Genomic DNA, 27568 nt, shown 5'->3' on the forward strand with positions numbered 1-27568 from the left:
CCCACTTCTCCCTTGTTTCCTATGTTGCTATTGGTCCCTAAGGCATTGGGATCAGATGGAGAGGACTGTCTGGCCAGGAGTCGCCTGCACAGCTTTGACCAGTTCGCACTGGTCGGAACAGTGATTTTTGGCATCAGAATCCAGGAAGAGTTGGACAACACAGGGAAGAAGCACATCCATCAGATTGTACTACTTAGTGTTGCAAGGTTTGTATAGTGCTTCTGGCCCCTGATAAGGTGCCAAAGCACTTTTGGGTCATCCGCTAAAAAGCTATTCAGTTTGTTGTTCATGGTTGATATTGTGTGGCATGTACAGGAAATACTGGGTATTATACGTGAGGGATGGAAATGTGCTCCAATCAGTTCATAGCAGACGTGGTTGTGCTGAAGCATTATTGGAAGCTGAGCAGTGTAAGAGAGCGAGGTTGCATTTTCGGACACAACACATTATCTTGGCAGTTGTGCTTGTTTTTTTTTTATTGATTTCAAAAACCTTTATTGTGCACACTAGTAATAACACAGCAATGAGCCTACAACCCTGGGGCCTGCTGCGTTAAACATAGTCAGCTTATCACTTCAAGAATAAGGTAGTTGTGCTTGGTTGGTAGATTGTAGTGTTTGTAGTCTGTCCTCCATGAAAAATACTTAAGAGAGTGATTTATATACAGTGAAGAACATGGAGTGAATAATTGAAATAGAAGAAAACAAACAAATGAGGTTACGTCGTTTTAATTCACAAAGTACCTGTATCAACCACTTTATGGTTATGCAATTTTTTGGAAAATTATTTATACTTCATAAAAGTATTAGTGCCCACATGGGGAAGGGAGGGAAGGGCTGTGAGGAAATTTAGTGAACAGAAGTGAAATGCATAAAAAATAATCAATTTTACATCATTGATCAATAGTTTCATATACATTCTAGACTGGTCTCCCTAATTCGGAGCCATATAAGAAATTAATTCATCACAGTTTATTTACAGAAAACTATCTCCTCATTTAGGCTGTATGAATCCTGATTAACCATGGGAGTAAGAGCATGGGAAAAGTCTACGTTTCGACCTTAGCAAGGTGTTGGGTAGTTGGCCCTTACAGAGCGGGTCTTCATCAGGACAGGGGGGCAGTGGGCAAGCCTCCTAGGGTAAGAAACAATGAAGAACTCAAACATCATGGAAGTACAATAGAACATAAACTCCTTGAACCCCCCGTTGCACCAACACTCTGCTGTGTTTCGGTTTTTGACCGAACTCTTTGATAAGTCCTTAACCATTTTTGCTGACTTCACCCCTCTACGTTTCTCAAACCCTTGTGCCATGCTTCAGACCACAATTCTTTTCACCTCTCCATATTTAGACTTCTAGTCCAAGTTTCCTACTCTTTGCTCTCTGATCCACCCTTAGACAAATGTTCCAGTATCGCAGTGTCTGCTGACACTAAGAACTCCTAGTGTAACAGCCCTGGGATTTTATTCACTTTGCATGCTCTGATTGTTTAGCAAATACTTACCATCAATTCCGTAAGTTTCCTGAAAAAGTAGTGGGTTTATAACTGTTGACCTCATAAGAAGCATGAGTAAGAATTGTTCACAAAGGGGATATCCTAATTCATGTGTCCTAGAATCACATAGATCTCTTCCTCCCAGTCTGGACCTTCCCTGGATGCCACTGGTGATTTTGTGCTGAAGTGAGTCTTGATACCCATGTGCTGTTCCTGAGGTCCTGGGACCCTTGGCTCTGCCAATGAGTATTCCCCCTGACATTCTTAAAAACATGGGACTTAGAAATGTTTCGGTTCCAAAGACCTCTGTAAGCCTGTGACAAACCTACTAAGGCAACCCAACCAAGGTGTGTTGCTGCTGGGCAAAATATTCAGATTGCTTTTGTTTGGAGCTTTTATGCAGCTTCAAATTGGTTTTGGCAGGACGTCAGAGATGGTATCTGGTCTTGTGAAGCTCTGTTTGGCTAGAGCTTGCAGACTTGTCCCACTTGAGGACTCCAAGGTAAAAAAGTGACTGTCCGTGTAGAACTCTTCACCGGGCAAAGACACCAAACGTATCCGGCCAGCAAGGGACCTTCCTTGGGGGCTGAATTTTGAATTGCTCCTGTTTTGAGATTTCCCATCCAAAAGCCAACTTACTTCCCAGGAACCTTGTCTGATGGCTATCCAGACCTGTGGAGCCCATCTCTGCCACAGCCTGCTTCCTTGCCCTGCCTAGGATTTTTCATGGCTATGTGGCAATAGAAATTGGCCCTATGGGAGAGGACCTGTCCCGTAGACTGTGCAGTGCTACACCATAGCTAAGGCATAGCTTAGGAACTCCACCACTCATCTAGACCTTGCAACTGTGGTTTGGTGCGGCGAGGCCTGGGGGTGGTGCACCCAGGGTAAGGGAGCCCTCTTCCAGTTGCCTCATATCAATTGTCTAGTGCTGCAAGCCCATGGGAGAGTGTTTCTCCCCTGAGTCTCTCCACCATGATCCTGAGCTGTGAGGCCAAAGGGAGAGAAGGCACCGTTTCCTTGGCCCCACATCTATCGTCTAGCACTGCAGGGCCAAGGGAAGGATGGTCCCATCCCCTGGGTCTCACAACCTTATTCTAGAGCTGTGATGGCCCATGGGAGGAATCCCCACTGCCCTTGTCCTTGAAGCCATTGTCTAGTGCTGCAAGGAGCAGATGGCCTCCTTCCCTGGGCATCACAAATGACCCAGCACTATGAATCCAAGGGGAGGGGCTGCAAGGCCCACTTACCATTGTCACTTCCCAGGACACTTTGTGAGTGTGGACATTATACATGCAAAGATTCATTGAGCATGCGGAGACCTGAGAAAATGTTTGTTGGGGAGGGGAGGGCGGCTGCGAGTCGCATAGCAAAATTTGGGTGCTTCATTCTAAATCCCCCTCCTTCAAGGAGGGGGATTTAGGATGATTTAGGAGGATCACTCAGTTGGACATTTAGTTTGAGTGTGATTGATATTCATCCTGAATTGGAGTTACCACCTCCTAGGGTAAACCTGGACTGCTCACTGCTGCATATATTGAGACACATTTAAAAAAAATTTACTCTGGAATCCAAATAGAATGTAATATTTTAAGCTTTAAAACACAAGTGGTTAATATCCCCATCTACCACTCCTACTGCCAAGTAATCTCTAACGTGCCTCAAGACCCGATGCATTGGGTAAGTTTCAACTATGGGACTAGGAAATTTGACATAGATGAGCTTCACAACTTTACCTGTATATGATGGAAATAAACACTGTAATGTAAGGCTAGACAAGGCTCAAAACACACTGCCATTTCCCAGGGTAGAGCATCCCTTTGGTCTTCCATTAGAATCCCTTCCACCCATGTTGCGGTCTAGTGGACTGGTTAGAAATGTGAAATCGGGAGACACATTTTTTCACCCCACCCTTTCATTTGTCCAAATTGTGTGCTCTTGCGCAATGCCAATATGCAGTTGCTCCCTCACAGCCACCTGCAAGCACCTCTTTCACAGCTCATACAGGGCTGAAGTCGAAAGCGGCTTGTCCTTTGAGAGAGTTAACTTGGGGAGGCACCAAAATGAGGGTCACTGGGCATCCAGCAGTGCCTGTTGGTGGGCAGTGGGACAGGAGCCCCAATTGCAGGGCACAGAATGGGTCTCGTTGCAATTACGACGTAGGAAGGGGACCCCATGGCCTTGCAGTGCTACACCAAAGACGCGAGGCACAGGGTATGGGTCCCGCACCTGGGTCCAATTGCAAGAAGACACACTATGCTCACAACTGGGTGGGAAGGGAGCAGACGCGTATGTGTGTTCGTGTTCTCGTTGCCTGGCTGTGTTGCATTGGCATGGGGTCCCATGTTGGAGGGCTGAGCGGGAGCCCTTGGGCAGCAGCCCACATTGCCCATGCCTAGCGCTGCCCATAATAAAAGGGACACAGTGGAATATACCACGGAGTAAAAGCTGTAGCCGTAAGCAAGAGGGACAAGAGAACATGATTGGGGAAAGATTTTTCAAGATGGATAACTGAAATAAAAGAGCAACTAAAGATAGAAAATGAGAGAGCAGCGCGTAGGACAATCAAACTAGAACCCCAGTAGAGCTGAGAAGGTGGTTTCAAGTGTTTGGTAGTTTTCATGGAGATATCCTAAAAAATGCCCAAGTTGTTAGCATGATTAAACATACATTCATGCTGGATGCCTCAACTTAACTGTAAATAGTCACAAATGCCAGCACTGTTACATAGTCACTGAAAAGTTTGATAAGGGAAAGTTGTGTTTTTTGCTCCTAAATACATTGACGTTTAACACCACCTCAGAAATTCCTTTGAAAAACACAATAGAAGTTATGGTTCTGAAATAAATCCTAAAAGCCACTGAAATAGGCCAGTAATGGTTAGCTGAGCAGACCAGAGCTCGCCCTATTGCTGTCCTCACGATGGCCCAGATGATGATATTGGCGTTCTCGATACTGACATCAAAGGTGACGTCATCCATGATCTCCCTCTGGATGTGCTAGCATTTGTTTGCATCCATTTTGCTACTGATGTTGTATTGCTGTGTTCCATTTATTATTCTAAATATTCATTCACTTAGCCAAGCACAAGGTCAATCCTGAACGTGACATAACCCTCTGCGCAGGTCTTTAGCCTGCGTGCTGCAGTCCAGCCCCTGTGCCTACTTTTAATGCGCTGCATATCCACTTCCGCTGTGCACACCGGGGGCTCGTGGCAGAGCTGCAACGAGGACTGGCCCAGTGCTTCATTTGTAACAGGAGTGCAGGTGCCCAATTTAGGGCTCGACTGCCAATTTAAAACCGCCCTATAAAAAATGATAAAATCAGTCTCCATGTGCATATGTGTGCTAGAATCAGAGCAACTCTTTCAAGTTGCTGCCGGATTCGCGTAACGTGCACCACAACTCCTGGAGGCCCAAACCATCCTCCAAGTGTGAAAACCGGGGAGCTCCAGCCTCCCGGGCGATTGCCCGCGTGCCAGTACGGCCATGGCCCAAAGCACCGCTTGAAAGGCAGCGGCCGGTGCTATTAAATGTCCCCGCACGAAGGCTGCGTGGTCCCGAAACCGCTTCCGGCCTCTTTCATCCACTGCGAGACGCAACCCGCCCCGTCATCTCTCTTGCAGGTTCCGGCTTTCTCCTTTGTAAGCCATTGTTCCACCTTCTCTTCCTCGATTGTGTTTTTTCCCCCTCTGTTTCTCACGGGGTATGTCTGATAAGGAAAACTGAGTTCCGGGAGGAGGCGATTCCGGGAGGAGGCGGCGCACAGGCAACCACCGGAGCTAATGTAATGTAATGTAATGTGTCTTGTAAAGCGCACTGCTGCCCTGAGGCGTCGTGGCGCCTTAGACCGCTGGGGAACCCGTCCTGTCTATCCCTGTGAGATGGTCCCTACTGGGTATCTCCAAGGTGAAACCAGGCATCCCTGGCGAATGTGGGGGGCCGTTGTAGAGATGAGTCAAGCTAATGCCGAATGTGATCCCTGGTTAGAGTAGGCACCGAGGCGAGAATTATCGAGTCCGCTGACCCTGGTCCATGACCCTGCTGCATCGGGAATTGAACCCTGGTCCCGGGCTGTTCTCTGCTTCTGGGTCTGCCGCCTCTAACCAGTGAGCCACACCACTGGCACTGCTAGGGCCGATATATGGGTGTAGTCGACTGCTTATGCTGTTAGAGGGGGTTGAGTGCAGGGCCTGGCAGTGAAGAACCCAATTATTTGAGGTGGTGCTACAAGGCAACACGTTTGTGACCCTACGGTGGCACAGCGGAATTCCTCGGCAACTGCACCATGTTTGTGGGGCTACAATGTTATCTTGCTGTGACATCCTGGTGTGTGGTGGTCCTCGGAGGACGGCTTGTTGTGGCTCGCAGTAACTCTGGTGGCAAGTAGCTGACGTCTTCCATCGCTGTCAGCCTATGGCTTGCAGGTAAGTTAATTACAACCTTGGCTTAATAAACCTGCCACAAATGTATAGCCAATGAAAAAATGGTGTGGGCCATTTAGTTCAATGAATCCGTTACAGTTGCAAACGAAGAGCTGACTGTCCTTTCCCTGTGGATGCAGCGCTATGCAAAGAATCCCATTTGTAAGAATGAATCCCTTCTAGGATTCAGTCTTCTTACTCCACCACTTAAAACATCTTTCAAACCCTTAAAAAGATAAAAACGAGCTTTCACCTGAGGCTTTCAGGCAAACTCCTAAATCATTAGTAAAAGGTTTGAAACGCGCTTGAGGATTTATCGTTGCTGACTTGGTTTACATTTGTATAATTCAGCCATGTTTGTGAATGCTGTGATGCAGCGCAGTTTCTAATTAGCAGAGAAAGCACTCACTCCTGGCAACAAGAAATGTGAGCAAGGCAGAGTTTTCCATTCAAGCTTGGGAACCGTGCCATTGATTTGTAATGCTTCTTTTTAATCCGCTAAACCTGTTTTGTGCCAAAGAAAAAGCAGCCCAGAGGGATACATTGTTATTGTGGAGGACGAAGTAAGTGGTTGAAAGGGATGGAACAAGTGCACCCCTTTTTAGATTTGATGGGATAGCATTTATTGTGGTCTCGGGCTAGGTTTCCACTATATCTATATTACAAATAAATGCCTTAAAATACATAGAAAATAGGATATAAATACTACTAATAAAGTTGTGGCTGGTGCAGGCCGTGTACAACCTATTTCCAGAAGGAGTTTGCCAAAGACCTCTTTCAAGCACTTTGCAAGTGAGGGCTGTGTGCCACTCGAACTCCTTCTCCTTTACTCTCAACAGAAGCACTAACTCAGACACAGATATCTGCACTACCAAGGCACAATCAAACCACCTTACCTACTGTGTACTGGAGAACGGCGCACGATACACCATATGCAATATAATAGCATTTCATTTTGCCATTTCAAGTTCCAATATATGTGTAACCCTGCTAAAATATTTTTTATCTTGTATTATTGCCTTTGTACCTTTGCACTCTGAAGATTTAAGATTCAGAACATGAGGTTACAACCCCCAAGGAGAGTTTGTTCTCTGATCTCATGAGTCATCGAAGTCCTCAGTAGACATCCAGCGTACAAACTGGCAACCCTCAGCCTTTCCCACTGCGCTTTCCAGTTGTTTCCACTGTTGCACAAGGTTGTGCCCTCCTCCAACAACTGGTTGCCCACAGTTAAGTCACAAACAATATATCAAAGAGGCAGCAGCCAATCAAGAGTCGTGTATTCCCAATGTACTACTTGACAGTGCATCATTTGTAACCCTGACCAGGAGGCCACTGCAGCTTGCACCACCAGTCGCCCCCGTCATCGCTGCCAAAACAACTACTAACCAGATCTCTCTTCTGAAAGTGCGACAATTCAGATTGTGCCAGGTCCCCAAAGCTAAAGGAATGGCTGGGGAGGCATACTTTAGTCATTTTTTAATGTTTAGTGTATTAATAATAATAAATATTTGGCAGACTCAAAAGTGGTCCTAAGAGCGGTGTTGACAATCAAGTGCTGGTGCTGAGCACCGGAAATAAATTGCCCGTGTTGAGCACCGGAAACCACTGGCTCAAATTAAGCACTGCTACTTGATCCAAATTATTATTCAAAGATATTGCAATAGCGTGATTTCGTTCAGTCTGTAGTTGATGACAATTTATCGACCTGATTACAGCTGACGTGTTTCCCTCTTCACCGTGTGAAGGTAGGAAGCAGATGAGCTTGTGCAGGGTTAACCGAGCTACCAACACAGGCTATAGAATGGCTCTCCGGCTGTCTCCTGGATGGTGTCTGTTGGAGGGCTTCTCAGTAAAGTTACATGAAATCCAAGCTTCTCAATCACGCATTTAACCTCAGAGCCTGCCTGCACAGCGGTGGCTCTGTGCTCCAATGGAGGATAGAGGGCACGGCTTCGGGAAGGGAAGAGGGTGAGGTGTTGGAGGGTGGAGAGTTGGATGGCTGGCTCCGCATTACTCCTCTGCCCCTGCATAGCAGTTGAAAGCAGGAGCTGATGATTTTCTGGGACATATGTAACATAAAATGATACTCTGGCAAAAAGTGAATTCCAGGGATGTTTTTCACATTGAAGCTCTGAGTAACATCAAAGACAATTAGAGTTTCCCTTTCGTTGTTGGTTTTATGTCACTCAGAATCGCTCACTGAAAAAACATCCCTGTTTATTCACTGTTACCTATCTATAATTCTGAATGTTGTGTTGGTGTCTGTCTGCTGCTCCCATCCCTGTGCAGCTCACATGAACCATGATCTTTCAGTGATCCTCTTGCAAATTGATAGCAATCATTTGAGTGAAGAATGTATTGAGGTAACTTCTTATTGGTATTTACCTTTATTTTTAATGCAATACAGAGGTATTACTAGCTTTCTCCACGGCTGCTTAAAGTAGAATCTGGTGATTATTGTTCTGTTGTATGTTCTAATTTCCAGTTTGTCTCCACTCTTCTTTTCTAGGACTTTACGGCTATTTGACATTTGGGGACAACGTTGCCGCTGATATTCTGATGTCCTACCCTGGAAATGACATAGTTGTCATGATAGCAAGAGTACTCTTCGCTGTTTCCATTATTACGATCTACCCCATCGTTCTCCTGCTGGGCAGGTATTTGAAGGACCGCAATTGAAATCCCGCTTACTGCTCCGTAACCCTCTGCCGACATGTCCATACACCAATCCATGTTGTCCGTCTTTGCATAGATTTCTGAACGAATTACAGTAGTGATTGAATGTTAAAAGGCCAATTTATTGCTACAGAGAAGGGAGCTGGTGAGGTCCGATACCTCCTGGTAGGGGTTACGTTAGGGAACTTAGCCCTATATAGTGCCAGTTGTTTGAGGTTGCCCCCTTTTTTTTTTTTTTTTTGGAGCTGATGGCTTCAGTTAACAAAATTGTGCCCGTAGAGGAATGTTTAACGTAAAAATAATTTAGACTCCTCATTTTATCTCATCAATTGTGGAAGCCCTTCTGATATGGTCTGCTAGTTCACACCACAAAGACTGAGTGTGCATGGTAGAACTTCCTGATAGGAAGGAGCAAGTCGAATAGAGTACATAATTTGGAAATGAAGACTGAAGTTATGGGAGAAAACCACCACATGCAATGTAATCTCATTATAAGTGAAGACCCTCCTAAAATATTTTTATCCTGTATTATTTATTGCCTTTGTGTACCTTTCCACTTGGCAGATTTAAGATTCAGAACACGAGGTTGTCGGGGTTATAACCCCACAGGGAGAAATTGATCACTGTACCATGATCTGATTATAGCAGTCAAAGTGCTCATTAGATGTCTGATGGGGCTTCTAAAAGACGTTTGAAGGAATACCCATCTAAAATGTAAGGACCATATTCGATTCCTATGTTTTGTCATGATATCCAAATGTTATGGATACCACCTCCAAGATGTCAATCCCCATTTCTACTTGCTGTCTGATTAGTGGCATATCATAAATCCATTTGAAAAAGGCGGATTTTGAGAAATGATTCACATCACTTTTGAGCTAAAGTGTTGTAAAAAAACATCTAGATTAGCAAACTTGATAGCTGCACAAGCAGGCAATCTATCATGAGGAAATCCCCTCTATTTTAAATACCCTTGTATATGGTCATGATAAACCTGAAACCTTTTCAGAGACCGACAAAACATATGTTCTGATTTTATATGCTGGAATATTTGACTATAGTTGTTGGGAATACCAGGTGATTGCAGAATCTTGCATTTCAAAACATTCCTGGTCTATCCCACAGGTGGCATGGGAACTAAGATGGTGTATTTTAAACAAATGCCCTCTATTTTCTATTATCTAGAACAAGCTTCAATCATAGTACACCCACGTGGACATATACTTACATCGCAAATTGTGTGTTTTTGACATTGGAGGGAGAGCAAAGAGTTCACTGCATCTTTGACAAAAAGTGCCAAGTTGGCTCATGGCAATTTTTTATTTCACAAGCATGAAGGTGTCTGGAATGGGAAATTCACTCTCCTAAGCATTTCTTGTGATGGTGGCTTATCTTCTTGTCTTTTTGCTTTGTTATAAATTGATTGCTTCATTGACTTACATCTAGATATTCTAAAGTTTTGTTCATTACCAAGAGCAAACAAGCACTGATCTGTTGATGAATTTTCAATGCCTTCTCTTGTTCTCCCCTTCACATAAAGTTGACATTAATTGGCAGGTGTCTGTTTGCTAGGGCTGTCGTGCAAGAATACTGGATCAACTACAAGCGCAGATACCTGGTGATCACAGAACCCTATGAAAAGTGCGTTCGAATCGTGCTCACCTTCCTGTGGATTTTCGTGACGCTCATCTTTGCCATGTTTGTTCCAGACATCAGTGAAGTCATCTCCATCATTGGCGGCATCGGCGCTTTCTTCATTTTCATCTTCCCTGGTAGGTTTACAAGAGCTTGGAACCATGGAATCACTGATCCACACATTCCTTCTATCTAGTTTGAGATGTGATGCTATAAATAAGAATGTAATCTTCTGTAAGAGGGTTTTACATGGGACTCTTCTATTCATGAAACCTATTTTATTTGAATGGAAATAGCTTCATTGCAGCTCACTATGAATCTCTTCAAAGTGTTAATGGAAGCAGTTATGAATGTGAAGGTGCATTGTGGTTATAGTGAGCAGTCTCTGTTTATTTAAATCAATTACAGGGCAAATGAATGCATGAATTAAAAAAAAAAGTGGACATCCCTGGATTATGCAGAAAATAGTACCTCAGCACTGATTGGATTTCATAATTTGCATTTCTTAAATCCAGTCTTCAAAGTCCAAGCTCTTGTATGGTAGAAGGTGACCATGCCATGAAAAAAGTTACATCTCGGAGGCTCAAAAGCAAGACGTCTTTTTAGATATTGTGCTGTATCATGAGCAATAAGTGATGGCTATCTGAGGGAGGCCACAAGATTCTTGGGTTGGAGTGGTAAAACCACCAACAGGATGCCACTATGGGACAGTGACCTGCTTAAGGAAGTGGCAGACTTGAAAGGCTTTGTGGGTTGGGAGCTTATAGTAATAGAGCATCTGGGAGATGTCGTGCGGGACCAGGTCTAAATAATATTTGAAACCCTGAGCCAAGAATTTGGGATGAGGGAAGCAGAAAGATAGAAGTGTCTGGGTGGCTTAGATGATTATTCAATGGAAGCCATCCAGAGCCTGCACAAGATAGCAATTAGAGTTAGGTTTCGTTTGGTCCAACCTATAATTTTACATCGACCCTACTACTCAAGAACATGATTAGCCCCAACAGGGAGGACAAACTCATTGACATGTCTTACGGGATGTGTACAGGAGGGTACGTTCTTTCACATGCTGTGGAACTGCCTGGTAATACAGCAATTCTGGAGAGGTAGCTGGGGACATGTAAATGAATGAATGATGAAGCAGCACTTATAGAGCGTATAGCTACCCATAGGCATCCCGGTGCTGGGGAAAAACTGAGGCTTAGTAAAGAGTCATGTTTTCAGCAGCTTGCCGAAGGCCATGTGAGTGGATTCCCTTCGTAGCTGAAGAAGAAGGGAATCCAGAGTTTGGCAGCATTGTATGAAAATAGTCGGCCGCCGCTTCTATCTCTTTTCATTCTGGGGACGACTGCCAGATATTGCTAGTCAGACAACAGTCGCCTATTAGCTTGATAGGACTTGACCATAGAGGAGATAATCTCTGGTCCTTCCCCTCCCATCATCTTGTGGGTGATGCATAAGGCCTTAAAGTGGACTCTCTCCTGGACAGGGAGCCAATGGAGAGCTTTCATTGCCGGTTTTGCAGACTGCCGGCTCTGGGTCCCCATGAGGATCCTTGCGCCACAGTTCTGTACTGTTTGGAGTTCAGGGAGGACCGAACTCGGGGCTCCAAGAAATAAGGCGTGCCGAAGTTGAGGCGCGAAAGAGTAAGTGCCAGGAACATGAGCTTTCTTGCTTAAAAAGGGAGCAGAGGAAGCACTTTACAAAGCATCCTTATGATGCCAAAGTAGAAGGCCACCACCTATCTGGCCTGGACTTTGACGCTGAGCGCTCAGTCCAGCCAGAAGCCCAGGCTTTTTATCTCTCACTTGGGAACAGGTGCAGTGCCCATCTAGGCTGGCCACATAATGTCTGCCTTAAAAAGAGAAAGATTACCAAGGAGCATGAGCTCAGTTTTATCATTTAATTTCAGGTAGGAGAGTTTCATCCACTGGGCTACCTCTTCAAGGCAGGTACAGAGGTCGGCAGAGGCCCTGTCTGAATGTTTAAGCGCCACAGCCAGTTGAGTGTCATCAGCATAGGTCACAATGTGCACCCCATAGAGAAGAGCGATGTCCGCAAGAGGTGCCATGTAGGCGTTAACAAGTGTTGGGCTCAGGGAAGATTCCTGGGGAACCCCACAGTGGAGGGGCCAGGATTTCGAGGTTGCCTCACCCTCAAACCTGGAAAGATCTTTCTTCCAGAAAGGTTTGCAGCCAGGTGAGGGCTACTCCGCACACTCCCAGATTTCTCAGTCGTTGGACCAGAATAAGATGGTTAACCGTGTCAAAGGCCGTGCTGAGAGCTTAAAGGATCACGGCGAGGAGCCTCGTGTATTGAGGATCTTTCTGGATTCTGCCACAACTGCAAATAAGGCTGTTTCCATACCTTGGCGGGGGCAGAAACTGGTTTGAGCGCGATGGAGAAGATTATTAGATTCCAGGTGTACAGAAAGTGCCGAATTGACATGCTTCTCCAGTATTTTGCTAATTCCTGTGAGGAGCGAGATGTCTGTAGTTACCAAGCCAGTCTGGATCCAGGCTAAGGCCGCTAAGTCCAAGGACAGCTCTGATGCAGCCTTCAATGCCAAATTATCATAGTAGACATTGAAGTCGCCCAGTATAGTTAAATTTGCAGCAGAGCTGGCCAGTTTAGGGACTATTTCAGATAGTGAGTTGTAGAATTGGCCCGTAGCTCCAAAGGGACGATAAATTAGAATGCCTGATAAGGAGTGTAGGCGTAAATCCTATTGAGAAATGGATGTTCTCAGTCAAGTAGAAGGCTCCCAAAATTCTGACAATTGAGGTGACTTTTAAAGATTGCAATGCCACTACCTATACCAGTAGCCCTATCCAACCTCTAGTGCATAGTCGGGGGGAGGGCCTAGACAATGTCTGGCTCTGAGCCCACATTCAGAATGGGTTCAGGAAGAAATAAAACATCAGAGCCTTCGTCCATAAGCAAAATGAACAGCTCTGAAATATGTTTAGGTAGGGATCTGCAGTTTAGTAAAAGCAGTTTAAAATGTTTATCAGTGGGGGAGGGCGACCAGAATCTGAATGAGCAGTGTGCGCAATTGGTAGCTAGACTACTGGGAGCCATAGAATGAAGGCAATTAGATCCTGGGGGTGTATTGAACTGTCCAAGCTGCTCTGTGCTATAACAATACTTATCTGGTGTAAAAAGGGCAGGGATTGTGGCCCCTTGCCCAGTCCGGATGCGGATGGACACAGACTGGCTTGCCTATGGCGCGCCAGCGGCATGCCCGCTGCGCGATTGCGTCATGGGGCTCTTAAGAAGCCCGGGCAGGTCCAGCTACTAGAGTGCTGACCTGGGTAATTGCGGCTAAAGTGCACATGCATTGTGCAAAAGACGTCAGACAGTGCCGGCTTGCCCTCTGGAGCTATAACCCAGTTCCTTGTCACAGCTCAGTAATTCACAGGTAAAACAAAATTTTTAAAACAGAACAGTTAAAATCCAATTCCCATACAATTCGCTAATTAATTTAAAGGTCTTGATTCAATAAATTTTTTTAAAGAGTAGCGAGGTAGCTGCGCTGCCTTGAGGCCTGACGTGACTCGCTGTAGGTTCAGTTAGTGCTGCACGGTCATGTCATCAGGGGTCCAGCAACTAGAGCGCTGACTTGGGTAATGGCGGCTAAAGTGCGCATGCGTTGTGTAAAAGCCATCAGCCAGTGCTTGCTTGCACTGGATCCCCATAGATGCAAACTGGCCCCTATTGGCGGTGTCAGGGGAGGACTTTTGGCTCAAATACAAGACAATCTGGCTGTTACTGGCTGCAGGGGTGGCCAAACAAAATATTGCGAGGAAATGGGGAAGCGCTGCTCCACCAGGGCTCACGGAATGGAAGTCAGTCCTTGATTGGTGCCAGAGAGTGAAAAAGGTAGTCTATTAGAGTAGTGGATGCCCCAAGAAGTAGAAAACGGTGTGGGGAGCCAGGCCGACATATAGGGGGTACTGATGGGTGGGAAACATGTTTTTAGGGCTTGATGATTACCTATGTTCGAAGGGAGGTTAACAACTGCCTTTATGGATTGCGACCAGAGTCATGCTTTTGAATGTTGCCTCTTTTTAAACTGCCATGTATTCACCATGATAGGTTGTCTTGATGGTAAGCACTGTATGATGAGCATGGTTTCAATAAAAAGATGTTAAAAATAAAGAAAAGTGGTGTATATCAGAATGAACATTCGGAATTCACCTCCAGCGATCAGTCCATTTAGGAATGGAGTGTAAGCTGGGGCAAAAACATCAAAACTCTGGTCAACACACTCTTGATTATGTTTCTCAAGTTTGTTTATTGGCCAATGGTTCCGGAGGGTTGCATTAATTCAGTTTGTACAGTATAATAATACATTAATAACTCCAGCATCCTCTTGAAAGCACTGCATGAAAATATCTCAAGAATATTGTTGGAATCCTGAAGGATTCACCTGCTAAGTCTTTGAAGAAAAGTAGTCGTAGGTGTTTCTTCTGTAATATGATATCCCACTCTGGAGGCTGAATTGTTTGATCAGTGATCACACACCTTGGGGGGGGGGGGGGGGGTGTGTAAGGGGAGTAGTTATTGAAATGGTACATGCCTTTATTTCGGCAGTGCCTGCAAGGGGCTTAGACATTCATGTATATAATGAAGAAAATAAATAGTAGAATAGGAGGGAGCGATTTATTTCAGTTCATGGTATTAAGGGTAGGACAAGAGGGAGTCTTCTATTAGATGAAAAATCAATGGGAGAGCGAGGGTTTTGGGGCGCGTCCTGTTCTCCAGATGTGTGCTATACTTAAACAATGTGGACAGGCCCACTATGTGTGTGCAATTACTTAAGACTCCTCACACACCAACCTAGTTGGTGTCATGCTTCATTATCGGGGTCCCAATCGGGCGGCTGAATGCCTCGGTTGTTCTACAACACCTGATTACAGCGGAGCTGGTGTTGATGTGCAAGTGTGATGTGATTTTATACAGTTAAAAATACCTCTGAGAATCCTTGCCTTTATTTTTAATGTTGGCGGCTCAGGATATAATTAAAATGTGTGGTGCAACTATTTGAGGAGTTAAGTTGGCTTATGTGTGGTGGTCTACATGTTTCAGCCCCCGCTGTGTGATTAACTGGGCTTTCTTCAGGACCAGGTAAGCTGTGTGCAGTCTATAACCGTGATAAATGTGGCACTGTAACGTGTGTGGGGGCCACTGGGGTAAGTGCCTAGCAGTCCGGGGTGCACAGCATGCACTATTGTGGTTAGGTCATGCACTAAAAAGGTTTTAGTGCACCCAATAATGGCCCCAAGTAAGGGGACATCATTACGAAAAAATTACGAGAAAGTGAAGTATAATACACAAGTTAAAAACATGCAAACGTAGATTCTATAGTTACAATGCTAATGAGTTTGGTGCAGAAATCTCTCCTTTTTAGGTCGAGCCTAAGCAGAACATGTGCTGCCTCTTCGAGACATGCTGTATTCACTCTGTGGGCTTACAGCCCGCCCATTGCCTTTTTATATGGCCCTTCAATTGTTCAAAATGTTTTGCTTGCTAGTGGCTAATCCTTCTACTTATTCCCTAATTTTTGTGTTTGGTTTCCTCCCACATAGCACGCCCCTATCACTGTTAACATTACGCCTCTGTGTTTGCGTTCATTTGGGGGACTTTTTTTTTTTCTTTGATTCTTGCTCGTGTCACTGTTTGCCCGTCCTCAGTGGTTCAGCTTTGGCACCCAGGTTGCAAGTGAAGACATGTGGTGCCATTTTGGAAGGAGTCCCAGGGGTGGCATAATACATGCTTCAGGCCCTGGTAGGCCTCTGGGGTACATATGCCCTTGGTACCTAAGGTACCATATTAAAGGGACTCACAAGGGTAACCCAGTAACCAATCTGGAGTGTACCTAATGTACAGGTAACCAATTGAGAGAGAGAACTGCTAGGCTGTGGTCCTGATTAGCAGGGCCACAGCCAGACTAAAGTCGAAAAAACAGTGAAACACAGCAAAAAGTGGGGGTAACCATAGGAAGCAGATCCTACTCTCCTACATCGGGCAAATGACAAAAGTCTTAGCATGCAAGGTTTCCACATTTGGTCTAATAAAAACAGTGAGATGTATGTGTGGATGAGTCTGCTCCAAGGGACAGGAATAGTCACAAATTTTGACCATGTGAAGACCACATGGAACCTTTATTGACTTCACACAACCGCAGATTTTGTCTTTCTTTCATTAGCAATACGGCCACCTACACATGTGAAGTATGGTTTTATTGGAATGAGTGTTTGATCACTGGGTGCTGTACCTCACAAAATTCTGAACATTCTGTGACAGAATTGTGAGGAATATCCTTTATTTTTTATTTTTTTTAAATCAATGGTTACTCTTAGCATGATATTGTGGGTAGAAAAAGGGGTGTCATCCATGCAAGCCACACCATCCAAGGCTAGCGTTAAGAAATGTCTGAGGTTGGTAGCGTTTCCTATATTCAGGCTCAGATGTGGGTGTCTACTCCAGCAAGGAGCCTGCTGCTGTTTAGATTTTTTTTCTTAGCCTGAGCAAAAATTCAAACTGCTCCAGTCTCCTCTTTGGGGCACAGTCATGTGCTGGCTGCTAAAGAAATTGCGAAGAAAGCAAATATTTCAAATGAAGCGCACATGCAGCAAGTGAATTTTCACGAATCAACTCAAATGGATGTTTTGAATTACTGAGCTTCAAAGGAATTCCACTTTTTGTCAGGAGAATCGAGGGTTACTTTTATACATAACATCATGTTAATTTGAATTTAAGGCAACCATGCAAGTATTTGCATTGGAGTTTCATGGTTATGTTGTGTTTTATCTAGGACCCCGATCAATATCATGACCTTATGCCCCTATACGGCTATAATCGATACATATCCCTATAATGGCATAATATTCAAAACCATATTTTAGCAAGTCGCCTCTGCAGTCCATGACAGTCCATGACACCGCAGAAGTCACTTCCTTAGATTCCTAGATAGCACACCGAGTTCTTTCGACATACCAAACCTCCAGCAACCTGGGAAAGCCCCGCTTGCTTTGTTTTGATTTGTAATAGAACTCCTAACGAGCACTGTAAGAACGACCAGTTCTTAGTGACCTCTTTATTGACGTCTTATGTCCAAAAACTCAAGTCAAACTGGGCACCTTTCTGGTATAAATAATACCGACGTTGCCTTAAGCAAACACGGTGGTGGTGAATACAGGAGCAGAACAGCTGTCCCTTGCAGAGAGCCCAGCAGATGCGAGAAGCCCACGGACGCTGCCCCTCCTCCTTGACGCGCTGAGAAAGACGCTGTCTTTTCTCCTGCCGAGAAAATCCAGCTCCGGCGTTTCCAGCCTACCCTTGCGGGTAACTGGAATATCGAGTCCTGAGAGGAGATACCAGACCTCCTGCATTCTATTCCAGAGGTACGGTGCTGACTAAACCCTTAGAGAATTCTTGAAGCAAACCCTTGGCAAAACCAAACTAAACTAAAACTGCTACTTACTCCCTCCCACGTATTCGGCTTAGGTCGGGTACACTGCGGTAGGCGTAGTTAGAAGCACCAGTTGAGGACGTTAGCCAAATGTATATATGAATGTATATATTTTATTCATTTTTACCATCTTACGGCTAAGAAACCATATCCATGCTCTTACAGTATGATTTCGTGATACTCCTTTTACTGTACGCACTTTTTATAACAAGTCTTGCAATTGTGGCAATTCATTTCTCTTGCATGAGAAGGAAGACTGCTCAATAAATAATATCTTTTAAAGAACGCCCGTCTCTCTATTCTCTGCATACTGGTGAAAGTAATTGAGCACAACTGACTGAGGGAAATAGCTGTCTATTGTTTCACACGACTCTAGAGATTGACTCTTATTCTGAGGAGCAAAGTTGTCATGTTAATGCGGTTGTTGGAAAACTGAATCCCTTCTTGTCTGAGCCAGGGAAGCTGATCACTTTCTAATCAGTTAAGAAAGTTTCCAGTGACCTCTGAGCTAGCTGGCGCAAACCCAATTAAGTCTAACATAGTCAGTAGAGACCTAGAAGACCGCAGTTCTACGTCTACACTGCTGTTTGTTATTCCAATGCGCAGGGCCTATAGGGAAAATAGGAACTACACTACAGTTACTTGCAAGCCATCATCTTTTCTTTTTGAAACCTGAGTGGTCCAGCGTAAGGTTGTTCATCTTTGAGACCTTTTGTGGATCTGGTTACTAGTTGGCATGTGTTGTACACCATCTAGAAGACCCAGCTTGTGGTAGGCGATGCATTACATCATTTGGATTTGTTTCTCATAGTGAACCAATTCTCAGTTTCTCCGAACATCACAAATGAGACAACCCTGAGCTGCTCCTGACTCACGGCTTGTCTGTATTACTCTACTTTGGGCCCGATTACAATGCTATTTGGATACTGTCCTGAACAAATCGGTTCCGGACTAGTTTTCAAATGAATAGAGTCCTGTGAGTCCAGACGACTGATTACGTTGCCTCCCAACATTGTTCGGTCGGACTCACATTGACTTCAGTGGGAGCCTGTGTTTCAAACACAAACACAGGCACCCATTGCAAAAGGGGGTGGTTGGGGGAAACCTTGCACGCTGTGGCGGGTACCCCATGGTGTCTACAACATTGTGCATGGTTGGGAAGAGGGGTCCCTTAGGGACCCCGACGGACCACATTTGGATGCCTCCGTGTGAAGGGGGCCTGCAGCGGGCCCCAAAGACAGATTCCGGCAGCCATTTCATCTCGGGCTGTTCGAATCAGTCATCATCCTCTCTCATCCGGAAACTGTGTCCATATAGCTGTACGAATTGGCTCTGAAAGGCTAGGGCTGTTCGGGTGCCTTTCGGAACATATTCGGTCTGCTCGAATGGTTTCAGGGCATCGTAATCGGTAGTTTGGAAATCTGTACGATTCGGTAGGAAACAAGGGTTCCGAATCGAATTGGAGAATACCGTATCCCATCTGCAGCCCTTCCTAACAACATTGTAATCAGAGCAAATGAAGAACAAATGGCAGTGGTAAAGAAACACAAAACAGCATCTCTGCGCTGTATTACAGAAAGTATAATAAATATATGTATATATGTGTGCTCCATGCAAAACACTGTGCCACTCATCCAGTGTTAATCTGTTTGGAAAGATAATTTCCATACAACTAATCACAAAACATTGATTACAGAGCACAACCACTATTTGGGAAATCCACCGAGCTTGTTGTCAGCTAGTTTTAATAAACACAGCACAAAGGCGTATACACAAGTAAAAACACCCATCCAAGGTAAAAAGATGCACACAATTAGTAATCTTGATTATGTTGACGCAGAATGTAAGGCGTAGATGCAGACAGCCGACACGTGTTTCGAAGTGTAGACGACTTCTTCAAGGCTTGATAATAAATTAGTAGTGATGGTAGTTATACTTCTTTTATCCCTTCAATTGTTCAGGATAGACTGCAACATGAGCAATAATCTAGATTCCTATTTCCTTTTCCAAGTCAAAAACTGCGGAACACCTTTTAAAAAATAATGGTTACTATGTAGACGATGCGTCTAAGATAGTGCTAGGGTGCATTGTACCCGATTTCCAAATACAAAAATGAATAGTCTTTTGAATAGTAAAAAATGCTCGTATATGATAAATCCAGACTCAAAGCAGCATATGTACAACTATTGGTACAGCATCCCTGGTTGCGGCTGTACGAGACCTGATGTGCGAAAACGGATCCCCTTACAACCAGAGAAGTCCTGGATGCTGTACCTGAATACAACAGAACCGTTCCATTTAATTAAATATTGTATGTAGATGCAATCATGCAGCTGAATTTGTGCTGAAGAGAATTGATGGGAGAGTTGGCGAGACCTCGCCCTCCCCGCCCCCCCACCTCTGCTAATCTATCTTTTCTATGCCTTTCTGGTGTAGATCACTGCTACTGTGGGAGGAGTGACCTAAACATGCCTTATTTCCCACATGTGAGTAACATTTAAAATGATAAATGTATATACACTGGAAATGTATGATCTATAAATCTACGCACAACCATTGTCATTGGATATTCTCTTCTGTCCAGGACAACAGCAAATCGTATCCTGACTAACCGTTATTAAATGGTTCTCCTCTGTCCGAACTTGTGGTGGTGATCCAATTAGCTCATGGACGAATTATTCATAGTTAATTTGCTACAATTGCACAAACTGACTTGGTGTATGCAGGCACTGCCCATGTCCGGAAGGAATATTTTCAATTTCACAGGCCGTTTTAAAGGCAGGGGTGGCTCCTCCGCAATGGCAGAGGAGGCACGCTCCACTGGCCCAGAGCGAGTAGCTAAAAAAATAAACAATTTATAGGTTTTTTTAAAAACATTTTTTATTGTTTTCAAGAACAATGCAATGGTAAGTCTTACATTTAACGTTCCAGCAAAATATAGTATCACAGTACATAATAGCCCAATCAGAGAGACTCAACTCATATCTTTCCAGCATAACATTGTTGTTGTCACAACCCCCCCCCCCCCCCCCCCCCCCCCCCCCCACGCAGTCCACAAGTATATCATTATTCTTCCAAATCCAATTTTTCGTTGTCCTGTACTGGTGGTGGTTCACATATTTCCCCTCTGAATCTATTCCATGCCCCCCAGATTGTACTCCACTTCTGAGGGCATACCCTACTAATAAACACCGTTCGTTCAGCAAACATTGCTGTGTCTCTTGCCCTCGCGGCAAGCGTTGGCACCTCCGCAGCTCCCCACTTTTGGGCCACATTCTGCTTAGCAACCATGACCCCTAATGTGGCCCAGCCCTGCGCCTGGCGTGTTAGATCATTTGGTTCCCATACATTGAGATTGTTTTATTTTTAAGCAGCTGGCTCATCAAGCATGTGCAGGGAGTGGGGGGGCTGGGATATGGGAGGGAGGAGGAATTTTATGCGCAGTTAGGTTTCTCCAACCCAGCTTTATTGAACAACTGGGTTAGAGAAACAGCACACACTCCCTGTGCTTGAGCGAGCAGCTTTTCAGCCTGCTCAGGCCAATCCCTGCACTGCTCTCATAGGATAAGAGCAGAGCGGGAATAGAACAGGGAGTCTGATGCATCCCCAGTACCTGCTGGGACAAAGAATAACGACACGACCAGGCACAACACAGGAAGTGGCCGGCAGTTCAACGTAAGTTTTCCTTTTTTTTTTAATTGTTAATAATCTACCCTACCCCACTCACCCCTCTGTGCCCCCACCCTACCACTTTTTGTATGTGGTGGCCGCCCCTGTTTGAAGGGCCGTTCTTCTGGAGCTGAACTAGGGCTATCCTTTTTCAGAATGCTTACATAGTAATTCTATATTTCTAGCTCCCACTTGCCTTCATTTTCCCATGGGTGTGGGGTCTTAGTTTCAAGATGTGACTGATAATGTACTTAAATAGGTAGACTAGGAATGTGAAAAGTTGCTCAGCTCACAGAATATCAAGCCTTATTTATTAAGGCTTTGCCTCCGATTGCACCGACTTTATAGTATAGGACAGCAAAGGTACCTCTTGCATATTAGAGAACTTAAAGATTCAGAAGTAAGATACAGCCCTCTGGACACGTTTCGTTCTTAGTGGTCTAATTATGTGAAGTGAAAATGTCACTAAACCTCTAACATTAGTTGATTAATTGGCTTTGTGAGCCATGAAAAATCTGCCGTATAGACCCTTGTACTTGGAAAATTCCAATAATGCCAGCGTAATATTTGACATTTGCGTTACGCTTTTTATGGGAAGTTCTACAAAGTTATGCCATTACGCCACATAGTGTATTTGGGGGTCACTCGGGTAAAAAAAAATCCTATTGTAGGAGCTTCAGAATGACAACAGAGCACAAGTGTCTTTTGTTCACGGAAATTGTGTTTATTTGCTCAGTTTTTTTGTTGTGCAAAGTGCATGTCAATTTTGAAAGAGTATGCACTTTGTGCTCAAAAATATAACTAGGTGCCAGATTTGTATATTATGTAATTTTTCCGAAATTTTGCATAATTATACAAAAAGGAAATATATAAAATTTGCTCACCCTTACCTAGCACTTAGTAAATGACCATCCAACAAAAGGTGACTTGTGAAATGCTTGCAATAAGTCTAACTGGTGGCCATCGCTAAGGGTACCATTTCCCTGCCACTAGAACCAAGTTACACCTAAATAAGGAGCCCCTATCAAGGCCTAGCCTAGTTGTTTGGGCTGGGCTGTTCCTATTGGAGCAAGGTCAAGACTGGTGGAATGGTGGGCAAAAGAATGACTGGTTGGAATGCCACCCCTAGCAGTTGCCAGTGACTGGACTTATTGAAAGCATTTCTCTCATAGTCTTTTGCGTGTTTGATGTACCAAGTGAATGATGCCATAAAAGTGACCCCCCCCCCCCCCGCCACTGAACATAAATTATCATTCAAGTAGCTTTTCAAATAGATTTGTAAATAAACATATTGTCTCCTAAAACATTAGCTTGTCATATTGAGCAGATACACCTATCTTCTCCAAGCATCTGCTTGCTGTTTTATGAACATTTTTAATTGCAGTTAAACAAAATGGCATCTTTAGAAAACGCAAACATATACCGGAATACTGGACCACAGCCATAAGAAAAAAAAGCTGGAAATAAGGATGTATGTATAGATTTTTATGAAAATCAAAAGGGCTTTGCTAATGCAACTATTAGAAATGGGGGTCTCTAGTTGGCAAGGGCTTGCACCTTTTGTCCAAATAGGGGCCCTTCCTAGTCAGGGTAAGCGGGCTACACTCCTAAAATAACCCCTGCTCACCCCCTTGGTACCTTGGCCAAAGCAACCAGGCTTATCTTGGAGGCCGTGTGTAAAGCGTTTGCACATAACCAACAGTAATACAGTGTAAGCACTACAAAAGGACACCACACCAGTTTTAGAAAAATATCCAATATTTTTATATGCAAGACCAAAATCAATATAAATCCACAATACAGTACTTAAAAATCTACAGTTATCAAAATACGCTTTAAAAACAGTTCCTTGATGTCGGTAGCTCCATCCGGGGCTATTGTGGCGTTGTGAGCAAACCAAGCCAAAAGTTCAGGCTGGTCGCAGCATCGCGGACCAGATACGGTGTAGGGAAGACCCGCAAACAGTACCTGTTAGAGATGCAGGGCGCGAGGCCCTTGAAGTCACTCGCATTGCATGTCGAGCTCCTTTCTGTTGGGATCAGGAGTGCTGGTGTCTGGTGCTGCGGTGCGAAGTGCAGCCGAGCGGCGTGCGGTGCCCTCCAGTCGCGGTGCGAGCAGCGGCTTGGTGGCGGCATCATATGGCGTCGTTGGTGAGACCTGGGTCGCGGTGCGAGGTGAAGGCAGTGCTAGTCACGGTGCAAGCAGCGTCGTCGTTGCTGAAGCGATGTCGTCTGCTGACAAACAGGAGTCTATGGTGCCGGTGTTGGTAGGTCGAGGTTGCGGTGCGGAATGAAGGCAGTGCGTTGTACTTTACGAGCGGTTCCCTCGAACCACGGTGCAAGCAGCGGTGTCTATTTCGGCTTGGAGCTGCATTGTGAAGCGAGGCGGTGCCCACAGGTCGCAGTGCGAGCAACGGCTCGGTGGCAGCATCAGCAGGGTTCGTCGGTGAGACCAGGGCGGCGGTGTCATAGACCTAGTCCAGTTACTTTTCCTCTGTTGCAGCACAAAACACACAGTCCCCAGTGATGCTGACAGAAGAGCTTGAAGTCTTTGCGGTTCCTGAGACTTTGTGAACAGGGGGCAAGCTCTACTTCAAGCCCTTGGAGAGATTCACAAATTAGGTTGCAGAAAGTAAAGTCCAGGCCTTTCACTGCCAATACAGAAGCAGCCACTGCAGGTCAGCCCAGGAAAGCGCTCCGCAGAGCGGTCGTTCCTCCTCACAGCTCCTCCGGCTCTTCTTCTTGATCCAGATGAGTTCTAAAGTTCAGGGGTCTGGGCCCCAGTATTTGTATCCAAAAATCCATTGATCCTCTAGGCAGAGGGTGTCTGTGCCCAACCGGAATGAGTTCTGCCTTCTCTGGTGTGATTTCCTGGCAGGGGGTGGAGATGGGATTGTCAGAGGCAGACCAGGCACTTTGAGGTGCAAGGAAATCTCCTCCCTCTTCCCCCATCGCAGCCCAGGTCTATTCAGCCCTTTCCTGACCTACCTAGATTATCTGGAGCCACTCCTGCTTCCTAGCCATCTTTCGTCCAAAACCCAGACAGGCAATCCATATTCCAAAAGATGCACACAGGATGGCTGAGCAAGAAAATACCTAGTTTCTAAAATGGGTATTTTCAAACACAGAATGTAAAAATCACCTTACCTAAAAGATGCATCTTTAGATTCTGAGTTCAGACATACTACATTTTATTTTCCACCTAGTTTCCAGGGCCAGTTATGTTTATAAGATGTTATAAACTAACGTCCTATTCTTTCCTATGGGGAACAGGTAGCCTTGCAATAGTGAAAAACGAAATGGGTTGTAATTCACTATCATGACATGCTACACACAACAGACATGTCCTACCTTTCACATACAGAGCACCCTGCCCGCAGGGGTACCTTGTGCCTACCTTGGGGGTACTTAACATGTAAGAAAAGGGAAGGTTAGGAACTGGGCAGTGCGCACGGGCCAAGTCAACATGACAGTTACACACTGCGCGCAGACTCTGCAATGGCAGGTTTGAGGTGCCTTTTCCGGGCTACGCACATGGGTGGCCCAATCCATGCTGCAAGGCCAATTTTCACCCCGAGTGTGCTGGGGATGCTCAGACGTGAGTCCCAGGCTCTCCACACCACTGGAGTCAAGCTATCCAGGCTGATGAAGGCTGATAGCCAGAAACCGGTCCTTGGATGCTTGATTCCGGTCTGGGAAAGGCATGGTTTGGTAGTTCGGACTGGACTGTTCCCATGAGGCACAGGGTCAGAGCTGATTTGCATATAGCCAGTGTCTAACCCAGGGTGGTGTGGAGTGCAAAAAAACGATGGATTTAGGCCCAGATCCTTGTACTGGGGTGAATGTATGACATTGTTCTACATTCTGTCCATCAACTGTGTTTTTTGCAAGGCCACTTGTAGCATTTGATTCACAGGCCCTGGCACACTCAGTGCACTTTACTGTGGGCTGACAAAAAAAAAAACATCCAATCATGGAAACACCAATCCATACCCTACTTTACCACAGGAGCTTGTGCTCTTTATCACTGATCAGCAGTGCGAAAAGTGCGCAGAAACACTACGCCAGCAAGAACAGAGTCAAAACCGGGAGGGCCGAAAGCAAAAGACTCAGGGGAAACATGCCAAGTCTAACAGTAACCATAACTAAGAGTGCCGCAGCCAGCCTCTAAAGCATAAACAAACCATAAAATGACTCTGCCAGGAACGTCTGACATGTGACGGGTATGCCAAAACGTGGGTCATATGCTCACTGTGCCACTGGAATCATGCTATACCTGGCTGATGAGCCTGGCAGTTTGGGCTGGACTGTTTTCATTGGTGCTGGGTTAAAACTGATTTGCATATGGCTGGCCCCAAACTGAGGTGTCCTGGTGGGCAAAAAAATTCGATTGGGATGCAGCCCGAGCGATTGCCTGTGGCTGAGTTTATTGTAAGCATTCCATCCATCACTTTTATTTTTGATGCCCTGAGGAATACCTGACCAACATGAAATACTCCGTTTTAATGGTTAAACAATGGAAAGAGTGAAAAGGGAGCTTATTCATTTCAAGCCCTCTTTACAACGCAAAAGAACATTCAGTTTGAAAGTGGGCTTGCTGTTGTTTCCTAATAAGTGGCTCATAGATTAAACTGCCAGCAAACCCATGAAATAACTGTTCTCTGGCTGGCGAGGTCGATTGTTTAGGGCACAAGATGTTGCTTGAATAAATTAAAAAAAAAGATCTGTTTAATTAATTGAAAGTAGCCGGTTAAAATATGCTTGCTTGAAAAGAGCACAACCAGTAGAATTACCCTTTCTAATTTGTAATGATTAGCATAAATCAATCTAGTGTAACTGCAGAACCTGTGGTTTGCATTTCCATGGGTAGAACATCTGCATGTTTTCTCCGTCTCCCGAGATGGATTTTCATACAGCTGGTAGCTGCACAGAAGCAGCAGCAGCTTTGAACTCAATCGGTGGAGAGGATACTCCACAAAACTGCTGACACAGAACCTGATGGCAGACAAATGTCTTTGTGGATGTTTAATGAAAGGACGCGCCCATCTGCATCTCTTCAACCCGGCGTAGCGAAACAATACATTGATGCTGAGATCATGAGATGGAACCCCCATACATTATTTTAGGCAGTGATGACAGAGCCATAGTGGTTTGCTCTGATTAGTTAACCCCCCCCCCAAAAAAAAACTGATGGGTGGAATGCGTTGAATTAATTTCAGCCACTGGGATCTATTCTGGATGCGTCTTGGTCTGTTATGTTTTCTGCCCACTTTGCCAGCCCTGATCAACACCCGCCTTACCCAAACGAGTTTTGGTCCTGCCCCAGAGGAATAGTCCAGCTCGACCTCTCTGGCCAGATCACCTTTAGAAGAGAATCTAAGCCGTGCTACAACTTGCTTGCTGTGGCAACAGCCCGTCCGTGATCATGCCAGAGCCGACATGACTGTTGCTTTTGTTCTCATTTATAAGGAATGTGGACGAGCAGTTCAGGTTGGACTTGCACACGGTCTGTCCCCTTCTGTATTCGTGCAGACAAGCTAAACCAGCATTTGCAACGCAATATGTCTCGCATTTAGGAGTTTGAGCTATTGGCGTTGTAAATGACAATGCCTTTTATTTAGGTTTTGTTTTTAAAACTGATAAATAAAAAGCATTGTCATTTACAAGGCCAATAGCTTAAACTCTTGCAAATGAGACCTATTGCATTGCAAATGAGAACTATAATATTTTCTAAAAGCGTTAGTAGAGCGCGTGTCCTGCCTGCAACAGCGGGTAGGGCAACCCTACTTGTGAAATGTGTGCTCGGAAGCTGTAATTAGAGCCTACTGAGCAAACGCACACATAATAGGGCGTGTAGCCATGGTAGGGCACAAAATTATACCAGGCAGTACTCAGGAGGGACGACTAAGCCGTTACCCAATGAACAGCCACAGTTTACAGTGGACAATCACACAAGCCAATGACAAATATCGGCGGAGCTTCAAATCCGTACCTCAATGCACAATGCCTCGCAGAGCGGCACATGTGCTGCTCAGACTCGACCTAAAAAGGGGCAAGAAAGAAAGGAGAAGGGGCAAAGATGAAGAAAGCAAAGGCGGAGACAGGGTTACTCTGGAAATAAGGAATGCCAGGGAGACGACCAATGAAAAGGCGACTGGCATAGAAAGAAAGGAGAGAAGGAAGATTGAAGTAAT

At 45.0% G+C, this 27568-nt stretch overlaps 1 protein-coding gene across 2 annotated transcripts in view; it reads left to right on the forward strand.

Annotated features, from left to right (window-relative positions):
* The window catches only part of SLC38A8 (solute carrier family 38 member 8), a 332753-nt gene that overhangs the window by 260143 nt on the left and 45042 nt on the right, over positions 1 to 27568 (forward strand). For both annotated transcript variants that reach the window (XM_086949847.1, XM_086949848.1), the window contains 2 exons: positions 8431 to 8578; positions 10170 to 10369. In XM_086949847.1, the coding sequence (XP_086805973.1) occupies positions 8431 to 8578; positions 10170 to 10369 (348 nt within the window). The remainder of the gene's footprint in view (positions 1 to 8430; positions 8579 to 10169; positions 10370 to 27568) is intronic.

Source organism: Lissotriton vulgaris, unplaced genomic scaffold (genome assembly GCF_964263255.1).
Source record: "Lissotriton vulgaris unplaced genomic scaffold, aLisVul1.2 SCAFFOLD_912, whole genome shotgun sequence".
Lineage (NCBI taxonomy): Eukaryota > Metazoa > Chordata > Amphibia > Caudata > Salamandridae > Lissotriton > Lissotriton vulgaris.